The 12,757-nt window shown below is 39.5% G+C and overlaps 1 protein-coding gene across 1 annotated transcript in view; it reads left to right on the top strand.

The window, feature by feature from the left end:
* Positions 1-12,757, top strand: part of TMTC1 (transmembrane and tetratricopeptide repeat containing 1) — a gene marked incomplete at its 5' end in the record, with an annotated part of 239,908 nt that overhangs the window by 22,186 nt on the left and 204,965 nt on the right. Inside the window, 3 exons of the mRNA XM_005862740.2 lie at positions 5,739-5,812; positions 8,270-8,446; positions 12,176-12,379. Coding sequence (XP_005862802.2) covers positions 5,739-5,812; positions 8,270-8,446; positions 12,176-12,379 — 455 coding nt within the window. The remainder of the gene's footprint in view (positions 1-5,738; positions 5,813-8,269; positions 8,447-12,175; positions 12,380-12,757) is intronic.

The raw sequence follows: 12,757 nt of genomic DNA on the forward strand, positions 1-12,757 counted from the left end.
CTAATAAAAGGGTAATATGCTAATTAGACCTGATAGACCGGACATCTTCCGGACGTCCTTCCAGACAAAGCCACGGTGGCGGAGGCCGAGGCAGAGGTGGTTAGGGGTGATCAGGCCAGCAGGGAAGAGCAGTTAGGGGTGATCAGGCAGTCATGGGAGAGTAGTTAGGGGCATCTGGCAGGCAGAGGTGGTTATGGGCGATCAGGCAGGCAAGCAGAGTGTTTAGGGGTGATCAGGCAGGCAGGCAGGTGAGCGGTTAGGAGCTAGCAGTCCCCAATTGCAAGAGGGCCTAAACCAGCAGTCAGACATCCTCTGAGGGGTTCCGGATTGGAGAGGGTGCATGCTGTGCTGAGGGCCACCCCCCCCCCCCCCGTGCACAAATTTTGTGCACCGGGCCTTTAGTGTTATACTAAAACAAGAATCCCAGCAGAGGGAAAAATTGTTTCCAATTTAAGTAGACAGGCACAAGTCACTTATTTACTCAATTTTTCAACAAATATTTGAGAGACTGTAATGTAGTCCTCATGCAGGGAAATAACAATGAATAAGATAAATGCAGACCTTTCTTCATTTAAGGTCTTGTGATTCCTGGAAGGGTTTCTTGATGGTATATTTCTTGGAAAATTATGAGAAAAATCAGTAATTGGGAAAATCATTGTAATTCTCTTATGAGAATTAAAATTTACTCATGATGGAGACAAGACATTGCTGGTTTGAAGGAATGCACTTTAGTCAAAAGTATGAGCAGAAAATGCTGACATCTGGAGTTGAAAGTTAATGTCAACGTTTCTAGAACTCGGACAAGATAACAGAGGAGAGAATTGTCATGATCAAATCAGTCAGTCCAGCCTTTAGCTGTTGCCAGGTATTAAGTGTGTGTTCCTGGCTCTGTCTGACACTAATGGAACTCATCCTTGCAGGTAAAATGATGAATAACTTGATACAAATCCTATGAGTGGTATTCCAAGAAGTAATAAGTTTTGGGAGCAAATTAAATCCATAATTGGCAATTTCCACATTCTCTTAAGCTTGCCCAGAGATCTGAATGTTACATTATTTAAATTCTACCCAATTCACTGATGTTTTTCCACTCTTTGAATATTTAAAGGATACAGGTCTCAGGTTATAACTACCCCCTTGGAGATGGAAACCTGCAACATCAGGCAGAAATACATGCTGTCCATCTGCATGTATTATTGAGCAAGTCTTTTTTCACTTCCAGTACCCTCCAGTTCAGCTGACTTTGTCACGGAATCAAGCCACGGGGGCTCCAACTTAACATTCCATCTCTGCTTTCCATTGTCCATGTCTGCCTCCTTTTCATTTACTCCATGCTCTCATTCCCTTATGCCTTGCCTTCCAGAAACCCTCCCAGGTGTGCTCAGGCCTCTCTTTCCTCGACCTGGAATGCTTCTGCGTCCCCTCTCTGGCCCAGGATTCACATTCTCCCATCCTGAGCTCCCTGAAGTCTTCCTCAGCTGTCCTGTGTCTTAGTGTATAAAGCCAGCCTTTCCATGAAGCCTTCCCAGATCCTACAGTCAAAATTAATCCCTTTAGTCTTCCCATGGCAATGATTTCTCCTCTTTACGAGACAAGCAGTTTCCCTGTGGCATATTAATACACTCTTTTTGACTCCTCACCAGATGTTAAACTCCTTGTGGCAGGCTGTATCCCTCCAGCTGGCATAATACCTGGCAAACCGGAGGCACTTGGAAAATGTTTGTGGACTGGAATAAAACAGGCAGTTACTGAACATGATGCTATTGGCTAATTGAATCACAGTGAGTGGCTGGTCTAGGCATACAGTCATTGCTGACAAGCATCTTTATTTTAGACATCTAACCCCTAGCCCCAGAGATCCTAACTGAACATGAATATAGAATAGGTGTTCAGTAAAGGCTTGGTGGTTTGAAATTGGCAACAGAGTCTACCAGTATTAACACTAACATTTTAACACTCATGCTGACCTTCTGCTCCAAGGGACACTGCATTTTTTATATCTGGGCACACACAGCTGGCATATTCTGCCACTGCTGTTTCCCAGCAGCACTAACTGGCTGCAATTCGAGAAGCAGGGCTTCAGGCGCCTTTAATGCATTAGTTATGCTTGCCTCGCTTATTATTGCCTCATGCCAGCTTGCTACACCCACTATCAGCTTGCAAGTCTTGCTGTTGTCCAAGTTGGCCACATCAGTTGTGCTATGATGGATGTCCCTCTGGGCCCAAATGCCTGGCCTTATCCCAAGACTTTGTTGCTGGCCAGCTGGACTCTCTGTTTAACCCTCAGGAGGCCCTACAGCTGATGCTGAGCTCAGTGCTCATGGAGGCAGAGGTGTATACTGAGCAGATTTGGGCTTCATAGGTGAACCTTGTGCAATTAATTGTTGCTTTACAGATGGTGAGTTTGAGCTTGGCCTTGACACCAAGGTGACACCACATTGTCACTGCCCGCCTCCCTTGAGTCATACAGTCTTCCTGATTTGGGACTCAAGTTCTTCCTAGATTAATGGATCGATGAACAGTGTGTGGTCCAGGCAGCCACATTAGGTAACTCTGCACTGACAATGAAATTATTTGATCATGTCCAGGTTTCTCTTGCTATCAATTGAACTAGATTTTTTCTCAATATGTGACTTGCCATCAATCTATATGCAGGCATATAATTGAATTACTTTTATTCCTAGTTTAACTACTAGATAGATTATTCAATAAAATTAAAATATCATAGAGGCAATCCTTAAAGTAGAAAGATGACTTCCATAAGCCACACAGAACATCCTGTCCCAGGGCTAAGCGTTGAACCCTTTCTCTGCCGGGAGCAGGAAGAAAGAAGGGCACCAATGTTGAGCGGGCACTTTATATGCATCATCTCATTACTTACAGCAGGAACATGAGGTAGGGGTATTGTACTCATTTTAAAGATAAGAAAAACAAATTTCAGAAATTAAAAATAACAAAATTGAGTCTCACTCTTACTCAAATGGCAAAGGTGTCTATGTTCAAGCCTGGGATGGTCTAGCTCCCTGGTGCGGCATTGCCTCTCCTTTATCACTGCAAAGTGTGCTCATTTTATGAGGGGATTTATAGGTATATTTCCCAGAAAACTATTTTCTGCCATTAATTATTGACTGAGTCTCAAATACACTGTGGACTTCAGGTCTTGTATGATTTGGGTGATGCTATATTCTGTGCCTGAAATGTTAACCCAGTTCATTTCCCTGGTGAACTCCTCATCTTTAAGGTCCAGCTCATCCGTGACCTTGTCTTTGCAGCATTCTTTGAACCATATGCCATTTTTTTTCCTTTACAGTTTTCTTCCTTGGATTTAAAAAAATTAAGAGAAATTCACACACATTTTAAGCTGTGTAATAATACAAAAATTTATAAATAGCCCTCTGTCTCCCACCTCTATTCCATTTCGACTCCTTTCTGAATAAAATTTTTTTAAAAAAATAATATAAAACTTAAATATAATGAACATATATTCTTTGTCCAGACTCACCAATTTTTTGAATATTGCCACATTTGTTTTACCATTCTTTTTATCTTTCTCCCTCAATATATAAAATTATTGTTTTCTGAAGCATTTGAGAGCAGGTTGCATTTCATGCCCCTTTACATCTTAATTTAGATGTATATTCTAAACTAAGGCCATCAGTCATCATTTCACTTTAGTCTCCTTAAGTTTGGAACAGTTACTAGTCATCATATCTTTCTGTAATATAATATATAGCTTTAAATGTAATTTAAAACTTATGTTAGAATGTATATAACAAAATGTTATTAATATGATCTTTATAACTTTGAAATCCATAATGTTATATAACATATGCTATTACACACTTAAAATATAAATATATAATTCATACTGCATATTATATGTTTTTAGTATTTAATGCAATATTTAAAAAAAAAAAAAATATATAAAAATAAAATACATAAAATGTAAATACATAATATATATTATGTAAGTACAACATATGCCTATAATATATAATATATTGTGTGCAATATCATATTATGATAGATTATAGTGAGTTGTGATATAATTATTAAATCAAGATATAATATAAATGAGAAGATATATTTAATATTATAAAATTATAATATAAAATTATTATATTTTAGACTTTATTAATTTAAGTATATGTTAATTTATGTATTTTATTAGAATATTCTTATCTTGGGTTTGTCCTATGACTTTTCATGATTATATTCAGGTTATGTGTTCCTGGCTGTCATACTACACAAGGGATGTGTCCTTCAGGGTACCACATGCTTAGGTGTGCCATGTCCATTTGCCCTTTATTGATGAAGTTAAATTCTATTCCCCAGTCAAGGTGTAGTGCAATGTAGCACATTTTCTCCATAGTAGAATTATTCTTTTTATTTATTCAGCTAATACGTAATTGGTGAGGAAATGGTTTGAAGCCCTGCAAATATCTTGTGCCTCATTAAACTTTCATACCTTAGATTTAGCATGCATTGATAGTTTGTGATGTTTCTTGAGCGAGTCAATCTTTACTCATATGGAGAAGCAAAATGGCTATTTTCCAACTGCACTACTCCCTCTATATTCATTAACTGGATTTTTAATGTAAGGAAGAGCTCTCCATCCTTTTTCTTTCAGTTGCTTACTGTATATATGTAGGTACTTACACATGCATTGGTCCATCTAGCCATCCATCCATCCATCCATCCATCCATATCTTTATTATCATTATGCATTCATGAATGTCTTTTCAATGATTTATAATTTTTAAAGTCTTTCTTTATTTTGATGTTCAAATTGTCTCATATTTGGTCAGTGGCTTGTCACTGGCTTCTGTGTCCTTTTGACACATGAACCTGTCATTTTTTGTGCACTTTCTTACTTTCTAACATGAGAAGATGATCCATCCAAGCTTCTCTTGCGGCTCCCCAGCCTCAGCCCTGCAGCCCATGCTCTCCTTAGTGGAGGAATGGCTTGCAGTTAGTGCTGGGATGGCCCTTTGCCCCTGAGGTGTTTGCTTTTAGGCTCTTTCAGTGACAGAGCTAAGAAATACACACATGTACATATACTCACATATAACAACGATGAGTTCAGACTCATTCCCATTCTTGTTAGAATTATTGATTCCTCAACTTATTTTTACTAGTGCTGTGTAAATGTCTTCTGCTCCACTAGCATTCCAGGCCCAAAGACTAGCACACTGTCTGGCACTCAGTCATTGCTCAAAAAAAGTTTTTTGAAAAGCCCTGGCTGATGTGGCTCAGTTGGTTGAGTGTCTTCCCATGTACCAAAAGGTCTCTGGTTTGATTCCCAGTCAGGGCACATGCCCAGGTTGTGGGCTTGATCCCTAGTAGGCGGCATGCGGGATACAGCTGGTCTATGTTTCTCTCTCAACTGTTTCTCTCTCTCTCTCCCTCTCTCTAAAAAAAAATCAATAAAAACATATTTAAAAAGATATTTTGAATAAAACAACAAATGAATAAACTTTGATGCTGTGAATTAACCTTCTATGGGAGAAAGGTTAAAAACGAAGAGAAGCATGGAAATCTTGCCCCTTCTTCTTTTCTCCTTCTATAAATGTATTATTAAATATATATGATAACCAGAGATGGTTAGAATTTGAATAACAACGTGTTTCCCATTTTATTACACTTTGCAGTCATCTAAATCCAAACACATTTTTGTAATACTTTACTGAAAGTAATTTTCTGAAGTTTTAATTTTTAACTTTTTCCCAACATCCTAGGTAGCTGGAATTGTTGGCAGAGCTGACGTATTAGCGTGCCTGCTGTTTCTGTTGGCCTTTCTCTCCTACAACAGGTATGAATAGCTAAGGGTGTCCTTCTCTGTGATTACAGTCATGCTCTCCTTTGGGAATTTCTGCTGTGTGTGTGTGTGTGTGTGTGTGTGTGTGTGTGTGTGTTCTCAGCATCTGCCTGAGAGAGGAAGGAGGCTTCTTGGTGTTGAAATGCTCATAGAGCTCCCTCGAGACCTGGCATAGGACATCCTCTCCTTTCCAAGTGCCAGGTGTTCTCTCTTCCAGCCACATTCTGAACCATGTCATAGCCTTTTGTAGGAACTGCCCTCCCAGGACTAGGAAGACAAGCTCTTGCTTCTTGTTTCCTTTTACTTTCAGTTTCTGACTGAGAATGGAATTTGGAATCATAGCTCTGAGCAAAAATAAATTGGGTGTAGTCCTTTCTCTTATTTGCCTATGATTTGTTCAATTTTTCCTTTTCATTTTTGGTACTCTCCCCCCCCCCCTTCTTATCCTCATTAAAGTAACTCAGAGCTTAAAACCATTCTGAATTGAAAGTCATGATTCTCAACTGTGGTTTTCCAATTTACATATCCTTTCAAAATATACAGAAGTTACTTGCTTTTGGGAGATTAAAAAGCAATAAAATAATTTTCCATTATATTGCCTGTTTCCCCCCAGTGTGATCAGGTTCTCACCTGTGTTGTGAAATATCCCCAAAGGGAAAGGAGCAGATTGAAAAGAGAATGTAAATAAGGGCAGATGACTCAGAGGATGGCCCAGAAAAAAAGGGGTCAGTGAACCATGTTGCCCTCCTTCGTGGAGGATGGCCTGGCCTGGCTAAGGATTTGTGAACCTTAATCTTTGGATCATTTCATCGATCTATACCCTCACAAAGCCCAGGGACTCTAGCAAACACTGTTCTAAACCAGTAGTTCTCAGTATGTGGCAAATTTGCCCCTACTTCCCCAGGGGACATTTGACAATGTCTGGAGACATTTTTGCTTGTCTCAACTTGCTAGACTGAGGATCCTACAATGTACAGGGACAGCCTTTACAGTAAAGAATCATCTTCCTCAAAACGCCAATAGCACTGAAATTGAGAAACCCTGTTGTAAACCAATTTAGACTTTGGATCCGGAATGGAATGAATTAAGTCTTAGGAAGTTCTGGTAAAGAGCAGAGCCTTTAGTATAGTACCAGTCTTCTAGTCCTGGCTTTGTGACCTCCCATTGCATTGCTAGTCATGCATAAAGATGTGAAAATCTTAAAACTATAAATCTAAGTGCAACAATTGTTTCCTGTTTACTCTGGTGTCAGAACAAGATTAATAATTGCTTTTAGTTTAGTTTCAACTTGTTCTTTTGAGCTTTCTCTGTGTGTTTAGGAACACGATTAGGCCTGCAGCGTAGCCATGTTTATGCGATAATGAGCTATAGCATCACAGGTTTCTGTTGTGCGTGCCATTCTCATTTTAGCAATTTAAGCTATAGCCCAGCATTGAAGAAGAATGCATATCTACTGGCATATACTTTTATGCAACTGCTTTTAGACATAAGAGTAAGGGTAAGACATCACAACTACAGAAACATTGGCCTTTTCTTCAAAGGAGTGGGAGCCGATGGGCGTGGCGCCTGCTGGAGGAGCTGCGGTGTTTCTTCGTGTGGGGCTGGTTCCCTTTTGTGAGATGAAAAAAAGACTTTACAGCTGGAGGGCTCTTGAAAATCCCTGCTGGAAATTATACCGAGAAAAAAAAAACACCTTTATCTAATATGGCCTTATGGGAAATAGATTTAAATATGCAGATGAGGCAGAAGAAAAGAAAAAAGCTAAATCATCTGTATTTTCATCACAGAGAGAAATGATGATTATGTTGTGTGTGTGTGTGTGTGTGTGTGTCATGTGTACTTGTGTGCGTATATATATCTCCACTGATTTTTTTGTTTTGTGTACAGAAGCATATAAAACACCTTCACTAAAATAATAATGGTGATGAACACTTAATATATATTTAGTCACTTAATGAATTCTCCCTCCAACACTGTGGTCCCATTTCACAGGGAAAGAAACTGAGGCAGAGAGGCAAAGTAACCTGCCCCCTATGACCCTGTTACTTAACTATAGAGCTATGATCGGAACCCAGGAAACCTGGCTCCGGAGTTCATGCATGTGGTTTAGTAACCTGTGTTATTCACTTAAAATATATTCACCTAACCATCTTTCCATGTCACTAACTATGTCTCTAGGGTAGCATTTTAAATGGCTTTTTAGTGTTCATTTATTATATGCCAGGTTTTGTCCTAATTTTCGCATACCTTAATTTAAGTATCAAAATCGGTACTAGGCATTTACTTTTTTTCATCTTTGCAATTTTACATAATTCTATTATTAAAGAAATATTTGCTCACCTACTTATTTAGAATAAAATGAAATTGATGCTAGATCTTAGTGTTAAAAGTGGTATTTCTTAGCAATCCACATTCTTCTTATATTAGGCGAATCTCAACCTTGTTTTTCAGGAGTGTGGACCAGTGCTGTGTTGGGGAGTGTTTCCCTTCCACGGCCTCTCCTTTCTTCTTGCTGCTCGGTTTGTTTCTGGGGACCTGCGCAATGCTGGTGAAAGAGACGGGCATCACAGTGTTTGGAGTGTGCTTGGTTTATGATCTCTTTTCCCTATCCCACAAGCAAGAGAAATCGTAAGTCCATTTGAATGTTTTGATGTTAAGCAGTGCGTGGATACATGGGACAGACTGGTCGATGCCCAAGGGGAGAAGGGTAGGGGGTGACTGGATAAAGAAGGGGAAGGGATTAGCTAAAGAACATATATGTCTATGCCATGGACATGGACACTAGGTGGTGAAGGCCAAGGGGGAGGGGGAGGCGGGCCAAGGGAGGGGAAAAAAGGGGCACCTGCAATAACTTAAAAATTATTAATTTTTAAATTAATAATTACAAATTTTTAATAAAAAAGTTATCAATTAAAAAAAGAAATAAAGATTCCAGAGCCAAGTCACAAGAAAGTACTTAAATCAGTAATTTTAAAACTTTATTAAAGATATAAAAATAATTTTGTTAAACGTAACTTCACCTTAGACCATAATATAACAAGTGAGCCTTGTTTTATTAAGATAAATGTTCCAACTCTTCACACTTTTATAAAAAATCAGTGGGAACTATAACATTTTTGTGAGCCCCAAATTAGGAATTGAGAAGTATCTATACTTTACAAGTTTATATTAGCAATATTTTCTGGTTGTAAACCACTGAGAAATTTTGATTCACACAGAGAAGTGGTTGCAAGTGGAAACAGTTTGTTAACAGCTTGCCTTGAACCTGTGCATCCAAATTAGTGTTATCCATCAAAGGGCACTGCTGCGTTGGAGTCTGCTCTAGAGTTGAGTTCTTACCTAAGAGTTTTGTTTTGAAATTTCACAAATGGCTAATCTAAACCACACAGGAATACTCACACATCATATGCAAATCAAAGAACACATTTTATTTAGTAGCCTGTTTTTATTTTACAAATTTAAGGCATATTCATTTTATCCTGTGTACTGTAGCCAATAAAAATGACTAAGGCATATTAATAGTTCTGACACCATAATTTTCTTCCTCTATTAATTCCATAATTACTAACAATTTGACGCACAGACCCCATTTTTCAGTAATTATAAGGTTCTTATTTTTGAACTTTAAAAAATGTGGTTGATTTATTTTCCTGCCTTGTCCAGTGAAGAATTTTATCTTTGAAAAAAATCCTGCCTTTTTATTCTATTTCCTACTTCTTTATACTTCTTGACATAAATATAAGAGCAGGGTTGTTGAGTGGCAACGAGCTGAGATTAACCATCACATTCTGATCACCTTCCTGCCTATCTGTACTTAGACATCATTTAAGTGGAGTTTAGTGCTCTGTTGACTCCCTGTGAATCTCTGAGGAAGGAAACCCCATTATCATTTTGACCCGAGCTCGTGCCAAGAAAGCCAGGAGCCAGAGGCCCTCCGCTTGGCTTATGTGAGAGCGTCTTTCCTCTATATCCTCTTAACTGATGGAAGCAATTGCATTGCTCGCCTTTTGTTCTTCTTCTTTTTTTTTTTTTAGAAAACAACCTGTTGACCTCTCTTGCTTCCCACTTTCTTCACTTACTTTCTTGCATTCTTTTTGTCTCCTCCTCCTATCTTTCTGCTTTGCCTCACTGACAGCAGCAGGGTGTGACAACTGACTGCAGACCCTCCCCTTTGGTCCTGTCCAGAGCTATTTGAACCTCATCACTGAAGTCCTGTCTCTGTCTCCTCTGGCCTCGGGACTCTGCAGCCCAGCATTGCCTATATTTTCTTCTTTATCCAGTTACTGTGGAGCCAGGCTTTTTTCAAAGGGGATAATTGTCTCTTTTATTCTTTTAATAATCTTTCCTGACCTCCACTATAAACCGCTAGAAGGTCTATGGAAGGAATAATATGCCAATATATAACTTAGATGTTGCATGGCTCATCATCTGTGATTTTTTTTAAAAAGTAACTTTGAATTCTCAAAACCAGCAGCTCTGCATAAGTGGAGACATTCATTTATTCCCTCCACCCATTCAACATATACTCATTCTGTACCTGGCCAAGAATAAGAGATAAGATTCCTTCCCTCAGAGAGCATGTCCAGTATTGGGGGAGACAGACATTACATGAGTAATTACATGAGTAACTGACTGCAGCTGTGAGCGTGGTGAGAAGGAACCAGAGCACGTGACAGGGAGACCTGGCTCATGATAGTTAATGCCTTCCAAGTTCTGGCCATGTGCCAGGCATTGTGTGTGCCAGGCCACTTACAGGCATGAAGTCACAGGGTGCTCACAACCGTTGCCCTCATTTTGCAGAGGAGAAAACAGAGGCACAGAAAGTAACCTCTGTAGAGTCACCTATCCCTGAGTGGAGCCAGAATTAGGTCCCTTGTCTTTATGGCTCCATGAAGGAATGCAAGGCAGAGACCTGGAGACCTCCCAGAGCACCTCTGCTCAGGAATGGGGTGCACACTTGTACCAGGACACCAGCTCCGAGGTTCTGAGTGTATTCCTTGGGGGTCATGACCCCTTTGAGAATTTCACAAAATTGTGTCCCATTTCCCCAGAATAATGTACATAGTTTTGCACAAAACTCTTAGGGATCTACACCTGTTTATTTGCTACTTTAAAATAAATATCTTGGCACTAGGTTGTTTTTGAGGTCTTTCCTGGTATGATTCAGGCAGCAGGAAAGAAACAGTAACAGAAACAAAGGTTGGAAGCACTTTCCTACACGAAGAGCAATTTATTCCTAAATTTTAAGGGAACCACACCAATGGAGTGGGATTTCTTTTATTTGACATCACCTATAGGAAAAAATATTTGTAGTGAAAAATGAGCCCCTAAGAGTTAAATTTCTGTTTTTATTTTTTTAAATTTAGGATAAAATTTCCAACATACAGACAATAACATTCCCTGACCCCAGTCCCTAACACCTCTCTCTAGAAGTAACCACAATTGTGAGTTTGGCACTTTTCATTTCTATGATTATTTCTATGCCATTATTTCCTATGTATATACCAGTAAATACCAAACAGTATTACTTAACATATTTTCAAACTTTATATAAGTCACTTGCTTTTCTTTTCATTTACCATTAGGCTTTAAGATACATCATTGCTGATACAAGTAGCTATAGTTCATTCACCTTAACTGTTGTATGGTATTTAATCATCCCAATTTATTTATCCAGTTTTCTGGATTTGGAATTTAGGTTATTTTCACAATGTTTGCTATTCTAAACTATGCTGCAATGGATTTTCTTGTGCAAATACCATAGGATTGGGGTTGCTGGAACCACAGACCGGTGCCTGTTCACTGTGTCACATGCTGAGATAAGCCCTTGAAATGATTGTAGCAGTGTCTAGGGATCCCTTTGCTCACCATCACTTGGTAGAATCAGACTTTTTCAGATTTGTCCATCCAATTATCATGAGTTATGTCTCTGAGGATTCATGAAAGAAAAATTTAATCACAGTACTTTGGATGGATCAGCTATGAATGGGATTTTCCAAGTTCATAATTATTCAAATCCTGAATACCACTTCCATTAAATATTATGAGAAAAATATACTTGGAGAATCAGGGGTGAAGAAGAGTGTGTGTGTGTGTGTGTGTGTGTGTGTGTGTGTGTGTCCATATATGAAGGACTGAGTCCTAGTTTTCTATATTAGGAAGTCAATAAAATAATTTCTAAAATCAAAAAAAGAAATAATATTATACTTATGTTAATTTTAAAATGCTGTAGTCCATACCAGAAACAAAAGAGCTAAAACACTTGAGAATGGTTGCTTCTAGGAGCAGGACTTTGCGGGGGGACAGGGACTGCTATTTCTTGTTGCAAGCCTTGTCGTTCTGTTTGACTTTCTTTAGGAGCAATGGGGTCATTCCTCAGCGCAGCCCCCAGCAGCCGGGGAGCCCCCAGCCCTCACTGCCAGCGCACCCCCTCCGGCAGAATGGGAAGCAGCAGCGGTTCCCTCACAAAGGAGCCTGGAGTGGCTGCCACTCCCCATTGCCACCAGAACCCAAGAGTAGTGGATTCCCGGTGTCTCCTCGAGCTGTGTGGTCCATGATAAGGTACTGTGCTGGGCTCCTGGACTGTGTGCGCTTTCACCATCCAGCATCACCTATGTGGGCTGATAGGAGAACAGAAGCCTTGAGTCGGGTTTTGTGACCTCCCCCTCTCTCCTTGTTTCTCTGCCTTTCTCGTTCCTTCCCTTCCTCCCTGTATTAGATCAGATAAGAAAGGAGTAGCTGGAAAAAGCCCTGCTCTCTGCTGTTACTTAGAAGCAGGGGGTGAGGTGTGGGTCTGTGAACACTCAATTAAGGAGAGCAAACGTTTTCTTGTTTTCCTGGTGGAAGAACCTTGTGTGACTGGCTTAGAAAGATAAATATCACATGATCTCACTCATTTATGGAATATAATGAACAACATAAACTGATGAACAAAAACAG

The sequence above is a fragment of the Myotis brandtii genome, unplaced genomic scaffold (genome assembly GCF_000412655.1).
Source record: "Myotis brandtii unplaced genomic scaffold, ASM41265v1 scaffold1660, whole genome shotgun sequence".
Taxonomy (NCBI): domain Eukaryota; kingdom Metazoa; phylum Chordata; class Mammalia; order Chiroptera; family Vespertilionidae; genus Myotis; species Myotis brandtii.